At 39.1% G+C, this 20,714-nt stretch overlaps 1 protein-coding gene across 4 annotated transcripts in view; it reads right to left on the reverse strand.

The window, feature by feature from the left end:
* The window catches only part of PPP2R3A (protein phosphatase 2 regulatory subunit B''alpha), a 199,151-nt gene that overhangs the window by 100,991 nt on the left and 77,446 nt on the right, over positions 1–20,714 (reverse strand). For all 4 annotated transcript variants that reach the window (XM_046001661.1, XM_046001660.1, XM_046001663.1 and 1 more), the window contains 2 exons: positions 12,619–12,885; positions 5,501–5,604 (listed from right to left, as the gene is read on the reverse strand). In XM_046001661.1, coding sequence (XP_045857617.1) covers positions 5,501–5,604; positions 12,619–12,885 — 371 coding nt within the window. The remainder of the gene's footprint in view (positions 1–5,500; positions 5,605–12,618; positions 12,886–20,714) is intronic.

Genomic DNA, 20,714 nt, shown 5'->3' on the forward strand with positions numbered 1-20,714 from the left:
AATTGATGGGTGTGGAGGAGTAAAAGGAAGGGAAAAGTCCATGATGACTCCCAGGTTTCTAGCTTGGAGCTCTAAGTGCTTGGAATCCAAGATTGGAATATACAAGTCCTTAGGAATATTTCCTCAAAATGTTTTATTGAACCATTCGCTCTTTTCTATTTTGAGTGTACCTTCAAGTCCGGGATCTTTCTACTTCATGCTGACACTGACAGAAGGGAAAAGGGTCAAAAGAGAGTTCAGTGTTCATCCAACCTTAAAACGTAGGCAATTCGTTACAAAACGTCTTTTGATTATACAATTTCCCTTTTCAAAAATGTTCACTAGCTCTCTACCACTTACATGAGTAAGCTTACATGCCCAAGTTGAGCATTTGAGGCCTTCTGTAATTAGGTGGGAGCCTGCCTACCTACCTATCTTCTATTTTGCTAAAGGAGACTTCCACTCCAGGCAGCTGGCCTGATCTACTCTTCTCTAAGTATGTCATGTACATTCTTGCCTCTCTGCCATTTCTCATGTGGTTCTGCTCTCTTAGAACACCACCCGTCTCCCTAATAAACCCACCTCTTCAAAAAGCCTTCTCTCAGAACTAAATTCTTTACTGATCTTTGTACTGTTTAATCTATGTGTATTATATATACCACTGTACTGTTAGTTTTCTTTTATTTTTCTGGCACCTAAAGGGCAGACACAGTTATAAATAGGTCTTTTCTTCCTTAGCACCCAGCACAGTGACTTTCATACAGAGGATTCTCAAAAAATGTTTGTGATTTAACAGATACATACTAAACTGACTTCATTTGTGATTATTAAAGCTACAGTATAATTTGTGTATTAATTCTCCTTACCATTCTTTAATATACTCAAGGCCCCTAGAATTAAATACATATACATTTCAAAAAAAGATTAGTATGTAATAAGTGCTGGAAAATGATCAGAATAAAACAGTGGGGGAGATTTTTGGAAAGGAGCACTTTTACAAAGAAAGGATGGCACAGATGAGAGATACTCAGAAGAAAAAGGCAAATCAAGAATAGCTCTTTCCTATTAGAAGCATAAGAAAGAAAGAAAAGGTGAATTACAATTTTCAGCCAATGACAGTGGCTGGTGAACTCTATATGGAAGAGAAAAGGAGAAAAATAAAAGTTGTGAAAGCTGAAGAAGGTAAACATAGCTATTCTAAACTGTTATCTTCCAGAGCTCTTAAAACAAAATATTGTTTTGTCAATAGACAAATGAAATGCTATTAAAATATAAGAGAAAATAAAGCATAAAGAAGCTAGAAAATAATACCGTTTGAGAGGAGTTCTGCCACAAAGCTGGTAATCTAGGAACTCAAAAAGGCTGTGGACCAATGTCTTACCCGCCCCCCCAAATGTCCAGACTGCAAGAAAATAGATGTCAGAATATAGACAGGAAACAGGCAATGGGGCAGGGGAATGAGGGAGAGCAGGGGCAGGGGAACAAGAGCCTAAGAGGGTTGTCTTCAAACGATTAGAGAGAGGGCTAGGGAGCCTCCACCCCATGAGCACTGGGATAGCAGAGAAATGATTTCTTGTTATTTGGTGACTTTTACCTTTGACTTTACTTTTCAAGATTATATAGAGCCTATTATTGGAGCAAGTCAGCTTGTGTATGTATATACCAATATGATTAATTCTGTGTTTATCTGCCAGTTATTTTTTGTATTTGAAAGTTTAATGTACTATACTTGTGCCCAAGTTATTTTATGCAAAGGTTTAAATTTATTTAAAAATTGCAAAAACAAACACTATTTTCTTCAAGGTCAGTATGATAACTCAAACCATCATGCTATGAGTTGTTTAGTCTCCCCAAATAGCCATACTAGGGTCTACTTTAAAGCACCCTTACTTTTATTTTTTAATTTATTATTTTTTGAAGATTTCATTTGCTTATTTGACACAGAGAGAGAGAGAGAGAGAGAGAGAGAGAGTACAAGCAGGGGGAGCGGCAGACACAGGGAGAGGGAAGAGCAGACTCCCTGCTGAATAGGGAGCCCAATGTGGGACTTGATCCCAGGACCCTGAGATCATGACCTAAGCGGACGGCAGACACTTAACCAATTGAGCCACCCAGGCACCCCATAAAGCACCCTTGCTTTTGAAAGGCATTTTAAAAACCAAGAAACAGACTCTTAACTATAGAGAACAAACTGATGGTTACCGGGGGTGGGGGGGTGGGAGTGGGTGGAGGATGGGTGAAATGGGTGATGGGGATTAAGGAGTGTACTTATTGTGATGAGCACAGGCTGTCATATGGAAGTGTTGAATCATTATATTGTATACCTGAAACTAATATTACAGTGTATGTTAACTAACTGGAACTGAAATAAAAACTGAACGAAACTAAAAAAGACATCTTAAGAGCATAGAAAGGAGCTCCCACGAGAGGGCGCTCCGACCATTTTAGTATGGGGCCATAAGCTAAAGCTTCAGTACAGAGACATACACACTTTAACTATTCATAGAAATTTTTTTCAAATGAGAAAAGACAGGGACAGTTGCCCATGCTATATGACTTCATAAGCAGTTTCCTGTAGTTACCTAAAATGAAGACTTGTGTTTCATGTCTCTCTTTCCCCTTTCGCAGAAATGTCTTTTCCCGAGAGAGAAAATTAAGACGATCCATCTCAATAAAAGAACACAGCAGCTGTTGTGGCGGCGGCTGCTACTCTGCCCAGCAAAGCGAGGGTCCACCCTAAGTCAGTGACTTACGGACTAAAGACACTCCCCCTCCCCAGGCTGTTATTCTAGTATTATGCCGTTTAGCTGCAGGTACATCAAGTTGATTAACAGTTTTCCTTTGCTATAGCCAGCCTCAGGCTCACAAATGTGGGGTCCTAGAATATTCAAAATAACTTAAAATAGAAGTAGTTGCAGTCTTCTTTCTGGGTTTAATCCCTTACAGAACAGACTACTTTCTTTTTTTCAATCTCCCAGCTTGTTAAAGTTTTCTCTTAAACAATTGTTGAGAATTCTAACTCACTTCACCCACTTGCTGCTTTCAAGCCTGTTAGATGACCAACAATTCTGATCTCAATGGCTAAAGACACCTCTGACAAGAGCTGTTCTGTATCTCTATTGTTTCTTCCCCTGGTTCATACTCCAGCTAAGGCCTTTTCATGGCCTGGCACTTACTGGGGTTAAAGAAGCTAGTGGAATAAAAGTTAGAACATGTATACATTTCAAGTTCTTGAATTCTGCTACTGTTCCATGCTAATTTAAAATAACAGTAATAATAATAGATAATTGGACCACCCAGCTGAAGTCTTGACTTTACGGGTGGGAAAAGGAGAGGGAATCCAAACTGACTTCTTTTCTGTTCAGGCCCTAGGCTCTATTTTCTTCCTGTAGGTTCTAGGCTGTCAGAAATACCAGTGATAAATACCCTAAGGCAAATGCCAGTTCTTCTGCTGGTTCATTCCTATTTTAGTGTTTACATTATTTCTAGCCTCTAAAGAATTCCCTTACTTTTATGACTACTTATTCACACACATTTTAAAAAAGGCATTTCTTAGATTTTACCAGCAGTTTTCTACTTGCTATAGGAGAGGTGGAATGGTGATCACAGCACTGACTTTGAGGTATCATCTAGATGGTGCAAGAGGAACAATTCTCCTAGGCTCCTTTCCGTTCTTGGTATTCAGACAACTAAGAACTAGTCCTTGTAACAAAATCACTAAAATTTACCTGGAAAACGTGAAGCATTTTAACTTTTAGCTTTGGTGCATTTCCTTAAAATAAGTTCATGAACTGGTAAAAGTTCTATATACTCTAATCACTGTAGTTCTAATATAATGCGAGAAGAATTCGGTGAACTCAATTTGCTGATAGATTTTAAAAAATAAGAATAAATTTATTAATCACCAACTATGTTCTTAAGCATTATACTACTAAAAGCTTTTATTTATTTATTTTTATTTATTTTTATTTATTTATTTATTTATTTTTTTAAAGATTTTACTTATTTATTTGACAGACAGAGATCCCAAGCAGGCAGAGAGGCAGGCAGAGAGAGAGAGAGAGAGGAGGAAGCAGGCTCCGGGCTGAGCAGAGAGCCCAACGTGAGGTTCGATCCCAAGATCCTGGGATCATGACCTGGGCTGAAGGCAGAGGCTTTAACCCACTGAGCCACCCAGGCGCCCCTATTTATTTATTTTTAAAGATTTTATTTATTTATTAGCCAGAGTGAGAGAGTGAATGAGCATAAGTAGCGGGGAGCTGCAGGCAGGAGAAGCAGACTCCCCGCTGAGCAGGGAGCCCAATGCAGGACTCAATCCCAGACCATGGGATCATGACCTGAGCCGAAGACAAACGCTTAACTGACTGAGCCACCCAGGTATCCCACTACTAAGGGCTTTGAGGTAGCAAGTATGCTGAATCCTCCTATTACATGTTGATTTTAAATAATAATGATGATGACAATGATAACAGGTGAAGAGCATTTCCCAACAGTTTACCAGGGAGGGTAGTTAGCCCCCAAAAAGTGAGGAGAACACACGTAAAAAAGGCTGGTCAGTTGAAAGAGGTAGAAGCTGTGACATTCTCTTACAACGTTAAATATATCAAGAAATCACTTATAAAGAAGAAAGGGAGAAAAAAGAAAAGAAGTAGTTCAAAAAACTCATCAGAGATAAAGTAGGTAAAGGGGATTAAGAGTATACTTATGGGGGTGCCCAGGTGGCTTAGTTGTTTAAGTGGTAAAGTGTCTACATTCAGCTCAGTTCATAATCCCACGATCCTAGGATGGCGCTCCAAGTCAGTTCCCTGCTCAGCTGGAAGTCTGTTTTTCCCTCTCCCTTTGCCCCTTGCCCCCACGTCCCCTGCTCATGCTCTCTCTCACTCTCTCGAATAAATAAATAAAAATCTTAAAAAAAAAAAAGGGAGTATACATATGATAAGCACTGAATAATGTATGGAATTGTTGAATCACTATATTGCACACATGAAACTAATATAACATTGTAGGTAATTATACTGGAATTTTAAAAAGGGGGAGAATCTTGTCAGGATGTATATATTTGTTTCTTAACTGGAGTTTCAAAGAGTGATGATTAAAATCTACTAGAATTTAGTTACTTTTGATAAATCAACTAGATATATTTTAATGTGGATCATGAGGATGAAAGCTGTATTTCTCACATGACACAGGTGGTCTGTTCCCCTTAAAGGAGAATCTTTACTTTTATGTCACTGTTACCAAGCCAAATCCTAAGACCCAGATTTAACAAGCAAAACTAAGAAACTTTCAGAGTTACTAGAAAGGTATCTTTGAAGATCTCTTTTACTGATTAGACTTCTAAGATAAAGACCACAGAAAAAATTTGTGTGGTTATAAATAGTTGCGAATCCCTGAATTTTACTTGTTCAAATAAAGGATAAGGAAAATTAATAAATGAGTAAAATAAGTGACCTTAATAAAGCACATTGTGAAAACCAGACAATTCTTTGCCTAGCCCCGTAGTGACTGCTCATATACTTACTTTCTCCACATGGCAATGAATGACTGTGCTGATACAAATCCTGTCCTCTCTCCCCCGGCAGCCCGAAACATGGGGGCTTTCCAATAGAGAGGACAGCCACAGAGCTGCAAATAAAACACAAATACGGTGTAAGTCAAGGGGTGGTGAAAAGGTGACACAGCCAAACAATGGGCCCTTGTGGCTTTTACCATTCGTGCCACAGTAGACAGAGGGTCCCTGAAGGAGCAAAACTGGGGCAGAGGCAAATATATAAGCCTTGGTAGATTCAGAGAGAAAGAGGGCAAACAATGAAGTAAAGGGAAACCCATTTACCTTTTCTCCAAGTTCATTTACGTGCTGTGTCTTTTCCTTTCCTGATAGTTAAAGCAACCAGCCTCCCTCCCACCGCTTGGTTGGTCACTTGGTGTTAGTACACTCTCCCACCCGTCTCTTCTTTGATTATTATGCTATTAAGCTCCAGGGTCAGGGAGAACTGTAAAAGCTTAGACTGTTCAAGAAAATAGCTATCTACCTAAATGGTTACAATGCAGATATAAGGTTAGAGATAAAAATCAAAATGCTATCATTTATTTATATATGAGAAACTACCACAAATGGCTACATATTATAAAAGCCTTAGGAGGAACTGGGAATGATTATAAAACTACAATATGCAACTACAATACTCTAAAAGGTATTTTTTTCCCTTCAGTAAAAAACTCTTTCAATTAATTATACCCTCACAAGAAAAAGTTCTTACCAAATTTAACTGCTTTCTCCCTAGAGGGAAAAATTCTTTCGAGTAGTAACAGTATCTAATAGTAGAGAAAGTCTCCAAATGTTCCCAATTTTGTACATGCATGTAAAACATATTCCCAAATTTGGAACCTTTGAAGGAGTTGTATCTTGTTCTAAAGTAGGTATAGACACGGGATCCTACAAAGGGAAGCTTTTCCTTTGGAGGCTGACTGGACGTGAATCTATACGAGGTTCTGGTGACCCTGCTCCTGGTGTGAGGGCTCAGTGCATGGGGAATCCCCACAGAAGCATGAGGACTACCTGGTCTGAGATTATGAGTCTGAGTTATGTTGAGAGAACTGCCAAAGGCTGCTGGATTCACGCTGGAGATGAGGATATGGAAGGTGAGATTCGAGCAGAGGGAGGTAAGTACAGGGCAGAAATAAAAGCTGGTCCTGCCTGGGCCACTAACTCCTGGTAGGCAAACAGGATGGAATTTAAGATTTCTTAAGTCCAGAGGTCAAATACCTCTACTGAGGTCAAGAATGAGGGAAAGGTGTTGCTTAGCAACCAAATGGATTTTGTTTATTGTGTAAATTATGACTGCCTAAGTACAAAGCTCACGATTAATACACTTTGGGTGGTAAACTGTCAACTCCACTTTCCAATCCCAATCTTCCCTTTCATGCAGAATGGTAGTCTGCCAAGAAAATGCTCTTAGATGTGACTGGCAACTGCTAAGAAAGCTTAAAACAATAGTCTGTATGGTAGAGGTGGAAGTACAGAGCCCCAAACAGAGAAAGTAAGTACAGGGAGAGATTGGAACGGGCTTGCCAAAGTGCTTGAAATAGTTACTCATGGATTTTTCTGAATTGGAAGACTCAGGAATCTTCCAGCTCAACCTTGGGAAGTGGTCACCATGCCTTAGCTGAAACACTACCAGGGACTGTTTTATATAATTTTCATTCCTTCGGATTATAGTCTTTTTCTCCAGAAAACTCCTGTTAAAATGCATACATATGAGTTCCTAAGGCGTAGTAAGTTGGTGAGAGATTGACACATACATTTATCATGACTCAAAGGCAAAATCCTAAGAGATAAGTTATAGAATGGATAGGTTTTAAAATAGATTGGGGGTCGCCTGGGGGCACAGTCAGTTAAGCATCCAACTCTTGCGTTTCACTCAGGTTGTGAGCTCAGGGTCGTGAGATCGAGCCCCGCATCAGGCTCTGAGCTCAGCGTGGAGTCGGCTTAAGACTGTCTCTCTCTCCCCCTCTGCCCCTCCCCTTCACTATCTCTCTCTGGAAATAAATCAATCTTTAAAACACTAAAACAGATTGAAAAGGGCCTTTTTTTCTCACAGAGGGTACCGTAAATAGCCACACGTTAGGCAGGCAGCATGAGGGTATTAGCCCTTGGAGAAAATGCCAAAGAAGAAATGCAATGTAGACATTACACTTTGGCATTTTGTAAAAAATGTGTAACTGGTTGTATCTGCTTAAAACCAAAGAATTAGGAAAAAGGGTGACAGAAGATCAATAAGAACCTAAAAAAGTAAATGATATTAACCTGAGGGCAACAGAATAGAGACTTTAATAACAGAGGAGAGAATAAGCCAGACTTTTTTACAAGACTTTTTTACAAGACAAGTGGAGATATGGAGGGAGATATAGAAAATGGATTTAGGAAACTCAGAGGAGGAAGAAAAGTCAGTCTACGGCAATCAAAATGGCCGGAGCAAGGAAAATCTAACAACTATAATTTGACCTAAGGATGGCCCAACAACATTAAGAATTGAAAGCAAGGCCATCTAATGAGTCACATAGGAGGAGGAGGAGATGATTATCCAATACCTGCAATGTTCTTTAACATTTAAAATGTCTTATGCCTGTTATTTCATTTAATTATCACACAATCCCCATGCAGAAGAGGGCAGGTATTTTCAGCCCATTCTACAGATGAAGAAATAAAGGTACAGAGAAGCCACCTTACAGGACACAGGCATGATAGGTCAAGGCAGTGCTGCCTCAGCCGGAAGAGAGAAGCTGATGATCTCTGTAAGTTCAGAAGACACTTTCACTCTTCTTCTCAACTTTCTGCTAGCGGTTAAAACTCCATGGTGAGTCCTCTGATCCCAAAGACAAATGCTTTTCTTTTTTTTTTTTTTTTTTAAGATGTTATTTATTTGACAGACAGAGATCACAAGCAGGCAGAGAGAGAAGGGGAAGCAGGCTCCCCACCGAGCAGAGGGCCCGACAAGGAGCTTGATCCCAGGACCCAGGGACCACGACCCGAGCTGAAGGCAGAGGCCTTAACCCACTGAGCCACCCAGGCGCCCCAACAGATGCTTTTCTTACTGTTCCTCAGTGTATGTTCCTACTCTGCTTTTCTCTCTCTTAGATTCACTCTCTGTATTAATTTCTTCTCCCTCATCACTTAAAGCTGTGGGGAAAAGTACACACTACACACTGAGAATTTAATCAGAAATGGGTATTCATGTCTCCAGGGCTGTTTGAGGTAAAAAATGGATTAGCTAAACTTCAGCAACAGATGCAGATTTCATAAACATAGAGTTTTCTTTGCACCTCAAAAAACAGACCCCAGTCTCTACAGCTACACTCAAGTATCACTAAGAGGAGACCGCAGACACAAGCTGGCCTTCCCAACAGCTTTACAGACTACAAGAATTCTGAGATGGGTTCATTTATTGCTCTACCTCTCCCTTCATTGTCCCTTAAAGGCTGTCTTTCTTCTCCTCTACCTACACCCAACTTGTCATGAGAATACAAGCACACGCAGTGCAAATGCTACAGGCACAAAGTTCACCCTCTGGCAGAGAAGACCGATGCACGTGGGAAAAGAGAACTGAAAACAGGATGCTTAGTGAGTGTTAACAGACAGCTAGCCAAGTAAAAGCTGGGTTAAATGGGGACTAGCTAAATGCAAGAGATGATGATATAAATCTGTTGAATGCTAGAGGACCACTGAACCATGGAGCAGGGCAGGGCTACAATGAGACAGAAGGGCCACAGCAGAAGGGCAGAGACAAGGCTGTGGAAAGGCAGAGGAGAACAGGATCCTCAGTCAAGCAGGGAATATTCAGAGGAGGAAAGCTGACCTACAGGACTTGTATTCCAGACAGAACAGCTGTGGGTCTCACTTGGATTGGCTCTCCATTTGTGGTGTGCCCAGCACAGCACGAGGAACTATTATGTCCCTTAATCTGGCCAGTTTCTCCTTGTCTGCCTGCCTGAAGCAATCCATGAAACTGCCTGTTTCTCTTACCCACACTGTTGGCATGTTAGAAATAACCTTGTTTGGCATTTGTGCAGTTAACATGTTATCTCTAAATGCAGATTTCCTTCAGCCTTACTAAATTCTGTCTCTTGGATTTAGATTCATAGTACCACCTCATTCAGATAATTTACCATCTTGGCTCATACAGTTGCCATCTCTCAAAGTTTTGGGTAAGAAAATACCAATACCCTGAAAGAACCTGTAATTTATTTGGGTGGATACTGATCGGAAGTTAGCTAACATGGGACGTTAGCATATGCTCAGGGGAGATAACATATGGGAGAAACAGCACAATGCTGGAGTTAGAGGACTAGCTTCCCGGTACGTGCTAGTTCGTGACTTCAGGTTAAGTACCCATAGAACTTCAGTTTCCGTAAGTCTAAAATAGAGAGGTAATAGGTGAGCTCTCATTTCTGCAATGAGAGTTTACTTTTCATCAGAAATATCTAAGGGATCAACAAAGCAAGTTCTAAGATGGGGGGTGAAGAAGGTGGGAATAAATAAAGAATTCCTTTTGTTTCTCCTAAAATCACTCTAATTTACAAACGAACTATTGGGACTTAATCAAGACAAAAAACTTTTGCACAGCAAAGGAAACAGTCAACAAAACCAAAAGAAACCCACAGAATGGGAGAAGGTACCTGCAAATGACATATCAGATAAAGGGCTAGTATCCAAAATCTATACAGAATTTATCAAACTCCACACCCAAAGAACAAATAACCTAACCAAGAAATGGGCAGAAGACATGAACAGACATTTCTGCAAAGAAGACATCTAAATGGCCAATAAACACATGAAAAAAATGTTCCACATCACTCAGCTTCAGGGAAATACAAATCAAAACCACCTCACACCAGTCAGAATGGCTAAAATAAACAAGTCAGGAAATGACAGATGTTGGTGAAGATGTGGAGAAAGAGGAACCCTCTTACACTGTTGGTGGGAATGCAAGCTGGTGCAGCCACTCTGGAAAACAATATGGAGGTTCCTCAAAAGGTTGAAAATAGACCCTAAGACCCAACAATTGCACTACTGGGTATTTACCTCAAAGATACAAATGTAGTGATCCGAAGGGGCACATGCACCCCAATGTTTATAGCAGCAATGTCCACAGTAGCCAAAATAAGGGAAAAGCCCAGATGTCCATCAACAGATGAATGGAAAAGGAGATGTGGTGTATATATAAACACACCCACCCACACAGATGATAGAATACTACTCAGCCATCAAAAAGAATCTATCTGCTTTACTTTTTTTTTTTTTTTAAGATTTTATTTATTTTACAGACAGAGATCACAAGTAGACAGAGAGGCAGGCAGAGAGACAGGAAGGGAAGAAGGCTCCCTATTGAACAAAGAGCCCAATGCGGGGCTCGATCCCAGGACCCAGGGATCATGACCTGAGCCAAAGGCAGAGGCTTTAACCCACTGAGCCACCGAGGCGCCCCTACTTTTTTTTTTAATAAAGATTTTATTTATTCATTTGACAGAAAGAGAGGCAGTGAGAGAAGGAACACAAGCAGGGGAGTGGGAGTGGGAGTGGGAGAAGCAGGCTCCTCGCTGAGCAGGGAGCCTGAGGCAGGGCTCAATCCCAAGACCCTGGGATCATACCTGATCATACCTGATTCTCTTGATGACTGAGCCACCCAGGCTCCCTGCTTTACTTTTTCTAAGTGTGGTATTTTGCTTCACACAATGTGCTCAATAAATTGATTAAGGAGAAGAATATAAAACAAAAAACCCCCAAAAACCCCCAACAGTAACAAATGTTCTGAATGTAGGTAGAGAAGAGGGCAGGACATGACTGGAGTGGGGATTTAGGGACTTCTCCAAAGACATGATGGAAGGTAGGTCTTAAAAGACGAGTGAAGTGGGGGTTAGCAGGAGTGGAAGCCCATTTTGGAGGGGAGAACTGGGAGAGCCCAAATGCAGAGGCAATCCTATGGGAAGGCAAATAGGTCAGGCTTAGGCAGGGAATAGTGGTTTGGGTTTTGTCCTCAAAATCAGTAGTGTCCAAACTTTAAAATCTTATCCCTGAGGGGTGCCTGGGTGGCTCAGTCAGTTAAACATCTACCTTCGGCTCAGGTCATGATCCCATGGTCTTGGGATCAAGCCCTGCATTGGACTCTCTGTTCAACGAGGAGCCTGATTCTCCCTCTGCCCTCTCTGCCTGCCGCTCCCCCTGCTTGTGCTCCCTCTGGCAAATAAATAAAATATTAAAGAAAACATTATTCCTGAAAGCAGGGGAACTGTGAAAGTGCACATGGGGTCTCAGGAGCTTCCACTTAGTCTACTACTTGCCCACATGCAACCCCTAGTCTATTAAACCCCTCTGCCTCTTGAAGCACAGCCTGAACCACTGCTAACTCCTGATATGATCTGACTCTTCAGTTTATACACACGAAAATAAAACCCAAACAAAACAAAGCGAAGTGCTGCTACAGATGGTGAGCTGGATCCAATATAATCTGATGCTCACGCTCAGTATTAATTGTTCTAGGAGGAGACTGGAGATGTAGCATCCAGTTACTGAAGATATTCAGTAGTCCTGGCATGAAAAGCTAAGATCCTAAATAAGAAGCAGTTGGGTATATTGGAAAGTATCAAAGACTTGGTTCCTAGCAGCAAAGCCATTTATTTCTGAGTAGAGTTAGTGTTGAGCTGGCCCAATGGTTCTCTGTCTGGTTTCAAGGCTGAGTTACGATCAATGGGTGACAACAAAAAAAGACATTCATATTCAATACAAGGAAAATTTTTCTAACAAGTGGTTCTATTTAATAATGGAACAGGTTGCTTGGCAAGACAGTGAGCTTCGTGTCACTGAAAGCATTCAAGCAGAGAATGAATTTATGTGTTGATGATGTCATGGATGAAATTCCTATATTAAATGGGAGGATAAAGAGGAAAAACACTAAGGTTTTATTCAAACTTATGAGTTCCATGAAATGGGACCACAGATGGTGTATCAGGATCAAATAAATTTTTTCAACAAGGGAAAAAACTAAGCCATGCTTAAAAACAGAGAGCAAAGAGGCAGTGAAGAGAGAGAAATCGGGACTGTTAGAGAAAGAGAGATAACACATCAGTTAGTAGTTACATTACCTTTGCAATTTTTCCCATTTCATAGATGTCCGCTTTCTGATCTTCAATATCCATGAAAGCAGTTTCAATTTTGCTTAGAGTCTGTTCATGGTTACTGCAGGCATCGGGGAGTCCTTCAGGAAAGTAGAACTGTGGAATGTTTATGGACAATGGTGCATTCACAACATTATTCACATGAGGAACAGTGGAGAGAGGTTGGGGACTGCTTGGAAAGGTGGCTGTAGGTTGAAGAGGTGTTACAGGTTTCTTTTCTGGTTTATTTTGAATCTGGAAGGAAAATGTGATTATGAGACACAAAAATTCTAAACAGCATATATTTCTTGAAAGTCCTGACCAGTAATAAGAATAGAGACAGTATGGGGCGCCTGGGTGGCTCAGTGGATTAAGCCGCTGCCTTCGGCTCAGGTCATGATCTCAGAGTCCTGGGATCGAGCCCCGCATCGGGCTCTCTGCTCCGCAGGGAGCCTGCTTCCTCCTCTCTCTCTGCCTGCCTCTCTGCCTACTTGTGATCTCTCTCTGTCAAATAAATAAATAAAATCTTTAAAAAAAAAAAAATAGAGACAGTAGAGATCAAGAGCTCACTCTACTCTACAGGATGATAAGTTTGCTTCTAGGAAATGCTTATCCATAAAAAGTAAATACATTAATTATCTGTCAATACCCAAGTTTACACAGATTTATGCTTTAAAAATCCGACAGTATATTCTGTATCTTCAAGTGTATTCTTAGTCTATGGAATTGGATTAGTAAATTATTTTCGAAGACTGTTCATCTTTCTGTACATTTCTACCTCTACTTCAATAGGCACATAGAATAAGTTCTTTTAAAATGCATAAATCTAAAATATATTAGGGGGGCTCCTTTCACCTTCTTCTAATTTGACTTTGTCTAGGTAAAATCACCATCAGTCCCTGATGCAGAGAAAGTCTTTGTTAAGAAAATTAAAGAGGTTTAGTTTTGGAATGTCTTTCACCAGGTTGATTTACTTGCCCGTGGGGGCATGCCATTTTTTTCTATGATACACATTTCTCTCATTTTTGGTACACTCCAGTAATAGGCAAGGATCATGGTTATTAATTTCATTACAGCCAAACTCCCTTCAGAGTTTAATTCATTTATAGTTTATATCATTCCTTTTTCCAAAAAGGATTTGATGTGGTATGCCATAAAGACATAAGAAAGGACAGTATATAGGTGGGGGGGGTGGTGGGCAATGAAGACATTAGGATTATCTATGATTTACAGAAAGGGGAAGAGAGGTACACTAACATTCAGGTAGAAGTCTACTTTACCAATGAAGACTAAATTTAGTTCTGAGATTCCTGGCAGAAAAAGCAAAAAGAATTCCATGCAGATTTTCAGAGTTTTAATTTCTTAATTTTGATCAAATTATCTATCAAGGGTCATGGGCACGGCCACCTCATAAAGTACTTCATGAAGTATGAAAGTGTGACATGACTGTTGACCACCATGAACATATAATATTACTCAAATGTTCATTTTCCTTAAATTATACTAATGCCATTCCTAAAGTCTTAACAATGATTTATCTCTGAGTGGTAGATCTGAATATCATATTTCCTTTTGACATATGGGCTCATAACAGACCTTTAAACTCAGGATAAAAATCTTGGCTACCCTTGAAAAGCATGAGTACTACAGGAAGAGGAGCTTCATTCACATAAATATGTGATGAATATGACAATCTTCTCTTGTCACACATGGCCCATCTTTCAGGTTAATATCTGACACTAATACAGGAGAGTCGAGTCTGCTCATATACTAATACTACTGGGGATATAAAGGCCAGTTGGTCATGCCAAGATTTTGCTGCACTATCAAGATGTCACCCCTATAAAATAACAGACAAGGAAAACATTGCACAGAGAGAAGTGAGGCTAATGAAATATGAAAAACTTAAAAGAAAACAGTGATGGGGGTGCCTGGGTGGCTCAGTGGGTTAAGCCACTGCCTTCAGCTCAGGTCATGATCTCAGGGTCCTGGAATCGAGTCCCGCATCGGGCTCTCTGCTCAGCGGGGAGCCTGCTTCCCTCTCTCTCTCTGCCTGCCTCTCTGCCTACTTGTGATCTCTGTCAAATAAATAAATAAAATCTTAAAAAAAAAAAAAAGAAAACAGCGATGGCTCTGATGTGATGAGTTCTCTCAGTGATGAGTTCCACGACTTCAGGGAAGTTACTTAACATTTTAGAATTCAGTAATAAAATAGATTATAACTCCTACTTCTTGAAGGTTGTTGTAAAACAAGTTAAAGTTTACAAACCACTTTTGACTTAATAAATTGATAATCTATACATAAACATTTCTATTTTAATGCTAAGCTGTAAATATTATTACGATGTCCCATGAGTTAATAACAGTAGAAACTGTTCCTAAACTCCTTCAAGAAGACATATAATTCTTCAGGGGCTTTATGTTTATATGTAAATAGGTCATTTATATTAGTGTCATCCCCTTTCTATTATTCTATGCTGAAACAGGTCTGTAACTACAAGTATACAATCACAAAAATTCTTTTTTTGTTTCCCCAAATGTTTTCTGTGGTGCGACATCCAGGGAGTTATAACCATAGGATTAAGAACACTGGTGCCAGTGGGGATGAAACCCAATAGTCTAGTGAACACGTACTAGTGAAATAAAGCTTTAGAGCAAGGCCTTCTATGTTAATTCTACATGTTTGCTTCAACAGAAATAAGTAAAAATTGAGAACAAACCCTGGTTATCTGTCAAAGTTTTTTATTTAAATGGGTATTCAATTATATAAGCCACCTTGCTTTCCTTAGTGTACTTGTTAACATTGAGCAATTCACTGATAGGGAAGTATTTTTTAATTCTTTGGTTAATCTGATATTTAACAAAATTGATGTTAATATTTAAAAGGGAAAAGAAAAAGAATGCATTTATTTTGTACTTTTATGTGTTATCAATTTACTTTCCACTCAATTCAATAGAAGACACATAATTTAGTTTCATAAAACTAGCCCTTTATAAATACTACAGAATAACACAGTTTTATAAAATTTGGGAGATTTACCAGCAAGTTTGGCACTCATTTTGAAAAAATCTTTTTTTTTTTGAAAAAAAAATTTTTTTTGAATAAAAATTCAAATTTAGAAACAGCATTAAAATAGAACTAGCTCGGGAAAGTATCTAATTCTCCATTTCAGTTTTGGTCTAAAAACATAGTATCATTTAGTATCCTGATACTATTATGTCACTGTAGCATTTTCAGTATTTGACTGTTTTTGACCTGTTTTCAAAAATAGGCAATTTCATATGGTTCACTCAATCTGAAATTACTCTAGGTCATAGTAATTATGAAACTATGGTTTCTTGCTGAATTCTGGTGGCCATCATTTGTATGACCCTTGATTCATACTGTATTCAAGGTAAGGCAAATTGGTAAAACACTGGCCCTACAGAATACGCAAGGAAGCATGGATTCTGCAAAGTTGTCATCACAGGCAGAAATGACTCAGTATCACAGCTTGCTGAGACATTTCTTTTACAACCCAGAAATTAACTGCCATCCTTTGTTATCTACATACATTATATCACATCCACACAACTCTCTCTCTCTATAATTAGTTCTTCCTTCAAAAGAAGATTACCGGGACTGATACTTTAAAAACAATTCATTACAGATGTATATATGTTAATACAAACATAGTCTATTGATTCAAAGGGCAAAGAAGAATTTTAACACAAAAATTCTAGTTTCTCAAAGATACTTCTATTAAATTTGAAATTGTACGATACTTGTTGAGGTGTAATTATTGTCTTTAAAACTGGATTCCCTCTCTACAAGACAAAAATGTGAGTACTGTACTTCAGGTCCAGAAGGTCTATTTTTAAACCTGTTGGAATCTCTCTACAAATAGCTTTCTGCAAATAGCTGAATAGAGGACACAGATTAATTCCTTGATCTAATATCAAGTGAGCTGTAAAATTATTTGTAAGTTAGTTCACTGGGTGGTTTTATTAGTAATAAAAATATTTTAAAAGAAACACCCAAGTTCCAAACCTGTGTCTGCTGAAATGACTTCAGCCGCTTCTTAAACCGTGACGGGAGAACAAAATCACAGCCCCTTGCCAGGAAAGCTAATTCTCCCCTTAAATCCGGGTCCCTTCGTAGAGATGTTTCCTTGATCATCATCTTTGAAAAGTGGATGTTTACTTAGCCACTGTCCAGCACACTTCTGAAGATGGTCAGATTTAAAAAGTTGTCAATCTTGTCAAGTAGAGAGGTATTTTCTTCTTATCTCCAAAAGAAATTAAGTTCAAGCATTGTGCTCTCCCAGTCTCCAGGGACCACAATCCATGCTTGTACTGACATGCAACTGGTTCCCAAATACAGGCAGTGGCTCCCAATACCTGATCATAATTTTCAAGTTAGAAACACGCCTGCAGTGGGCCTGTTGCTCCTTGTAGATAGCTTTTTGTCAAATTGACCAGCACATGTTGAGACTACAGAGCCTTCTGGGAAAGGAAGCACCCACTACTCTAGCACCAAAGTTAGAAACATTACAGCTGGACCTAAAAATAGCAACTTCTCAGATAATGCTAACTTCTTAAACTCAGAGTATGTGAGATATCAATCCACATAAATTAGTTTCTCCTCAAACTATTAGAAAAAGAAGATGTAGAGCACTTTTGGTTTTGCTATTTAGTATTTTATGAAAAAAGAACAAGCTACACTTCAAATTTCAATATATCATTTTAAGAACAGTTTTTTAAATTTCTTCTTTGAAGGGAAGCAAATACATAAAACCCTCTAGATATATCCAGTGAAAATACGGAGGAAAACTTTCACCCTCAAATGGTAATATAGAAAGAGGTCTGTTGATCTTATATTTTAAAATCAAATCCTTTTTTTCTGGCTTGTGTGCAGAAGCCTATCTTAAGTTATCCAACATACTTTGCTGAAGTGACCCTGGATATGGGCATATTTGAAAATTTTTTGTCAACGTGTGGGTTAAGAAAGTGGAACAACTGGGGGCACCTGGATGGTTCAGCTGGTTGGGCGTCTGACTCTTGATTTTAGCTCATGATCATGGGGTCATGGGGTGAAGGGTTCCTTACCCAGTTCAAGTCTGCTTAAGATTCTCTCTCTCAGGGCACCTGGGTGGCTCAGCGGGTTAAAGCCTCTGCCTTCAGCTCAGGTCATGATCCCAGGGTCCTAGGATTGAGCCCCACATCAGGCTCTCTGCTCAGCAGAGAGCCTGCTTCCTCCTCTCTCTCTGACTGCCTCTCTGCCTACTCTCTCTCTGTCAAATAAATAAAATCTTTAAAAAATTAAAAAAAAAAGATTTTATTTGTCAGAGAGAGAGAGAGAGAGTAAGTAAGCACAAGCAGGGGGAGTGTTAGGCCGAGGAAGAAGCAGGCTCCTCGCTGAGCAAGGAGCCTGATGCAGGACTTGATCCCAGAACTCTGGGATCATGACCTGACCTGAAGATAGGTGCTTAGCTGACTGAGCCACCTAGGTGCCCTGATGTACATTTTTTAAATTGATTTCCTTCCAAACATTCTGACGCTTCATGGTGTGTACATTGGTCTTACATGTCTAAACCTATGGTTTTCAAATTTTTTTTCGTTTTAAGCTGTGAATTCTCCACTCATACAAAATCTTACATGAAAGCTTTCAATATATAGTATGGTTGACATAAGATTATGGTTGAAATCACTGTTCTAATACTTTAACTTGAGCTCTTCCGTTTCCCCCAATTTCCTCTCACTGGGCTTACATGTTAACTCTGAGCTCTAGCTTTCCCTGATTTTTTTTCCTACACTTTTGCCTAGAATAATCTTTTACTCCTTCATTATTTACCTCCAAATTAAAACATCAAAAAACTCTGTTACAAATGGCGTTAGGTCTTAGGCTTATGACTTAATGCTTTTTCAATTAGACTACATCTTAAACTGTATTCCCCCTGTTCTTCCCAACAGCAATGTGGGAGGTGACTCTTCATCCCTTTCCTGCTCCTTCTCCTCAAATCATATATACTCTAACCATCCTTCAAAATCCAATGCAAATTTTACCTATTTCATAAAGGCTTCCCTATGTAAGCCCCCTTTACTACAATTCTCTTAATGAAATACCATTACTCTTAAATGACTTCTACTTAACCTATTCTCTGGTTTAGCCAATGATCTCCATTTCTCCTGTAAAAGAGAGAACCTGACACCTGGAACATACTGATCCATGACTAACAATTTAGTTTCTGTTATGTTCTCGTATTTCTTATCACAGTAGTTGCTTAATAAGAGTTGGTTGTGCCTGTACCCACTTGTTTATGTTGGCTGTACTTTTTACAGTAATTACTCAATTCAATTACCTATTACATAAGCTAATGAAATATGGATGTCAAAAAAAAACCTGTTGTTTCTAAAACTCCTAAAATTGAAAATAAAACAACTAAGTTGAATTGTTTTATAAAGATTCAGTAAAAAGAGATGCCTGGGTGACTCAGTCAGTTGGGCAGTTGACTCTTGGTTTCCACTCAGTTAATGATCTCCGGGTCCTAGGATCAAGCTAGGAGTGGGGCTGGAGCTCAGTGGAGTCTGCCTGAGATTCTCTCTCCCTCTCCCTCTGGCCCTCCGTTGTACATGCACAGGCACGTGCATGCTCCTCCTCTTTCAAATAAAAAAATAAAATCATTTTAAAAAAGATTCAGTAAAGGCAAGTTGTTAGTAAAAAAAAGAAGAATTTTTTTTTTTTTTTTTTGCTGTAAAATTACGTATGGGTGAGATAAAGGACAAGATAATGAAAATCTAGGAGGAGTCTACATTTGAATTGCTTCACTACTAACTTAAGTTCCTTCTTCACTTTAAAGAAATTCTAAATCAGTCAACAAATGTACTGAATGTGATTTATTAAAGAAAGATGTTATGGACCTCCAATTTCCAATGACACTCGAAGAAAAGGCTTTGGCCTTCTATCAAAAGATCTGAATAGGGGCGCCTGGGTGGCTCAGTGGGTTAGATCCTCTGCCTTCGGCTCAGGTCATGATCCCAGGGTCCTGGGATCGAGCCCCACATTGGGCTCTCTGCTCAGCAGGGAACCTTCTTCCTCCTCTCTTCTCTGCCTGCCTCTCTGCCGACTTGTATCTCTATCAAATAAATAAATTAAAAAAAAAAAGAAAGTAATTTCTTAAAAAAAAAGATCTGAATAAATTAATGTTGAGTTAAAATAAAATTTTTAATACATACACAGAGTTTATGATTCCCTACTGAGTAATTATCAATCCCAATTGTGTTCTAATACAACAGTTTCTACTACAATATTTTATAATCTGATAATTACTTTCCAAGAATCTAAACTCTTGAGGGTAAGATCAATTTTATAGTCACTCAAACAAGTATTTTTCTGGCCATTTACACAGACACTTCACTTGGTGCTGAGGGTATGGAGATAATAAATAAGTGGGTTCTTCTTTTCCTTACCATACCTAGCATAATGCTGATTTGGAGCAAAGAAAAACAAATACATTCATTTCATTCACTTCCCATAGTCTCCAAAGTTTCCAAGTCAGAAGAGTAGTTAAAAAAGAGCCTGTTCTGCTACACTCTTAAGAAAACATTTCTCCATTTCTTTTGATGATGAAGTGAGCTGTAGTTTTTGTTTATCTAACTGCTTTCCAAAGAAATCAGAAGGAGAAAAGACCAGGCCCCCTAACAGCGCTCAGCAAAGTACTGGTCCACGGCAATACGTTATTGATGGAAAAAGACATCATGCGGTTGGTTTATTTGCTTTTTACTTATTTACTTGTGCTTATATGGAAATAAATGTGTTTGGTTCTAGAAGGTATCTCAGAATGAGTTAGTTTCAAGAAGTATATAAGTGAAATATAGTTGCAAAGAACAGTTTTTAGAGTTACCTCTTTTTTTAGTGGGAAAAAAATCAAGTATAAGGAATTTCACTACTGATGCAAACATGACCTATTATCTACTCTCTTCTCTATGTTTATCATAGAGTAAGTACAATTCATGGGGCTGGGTGTTTTTGGGTGTGAGTTTTCCCCTGGAGGAGCTAACCAGCATGAAGAATAGAAAATTATTCACGCATAGTCTATAAATTC

This window comes from Meles meles, chromosome 4 (genome assembly GCF_922984935.1).
Source record: "Meles meles chromosome 4, mMelMel3.1 paternal haplotype, whole genome shotgun sequence".
NCBI lineage: Eukaryota > Metazoa > Chordata > Mammalia > Carnivora > Mustelidae > Meles > Meles meles.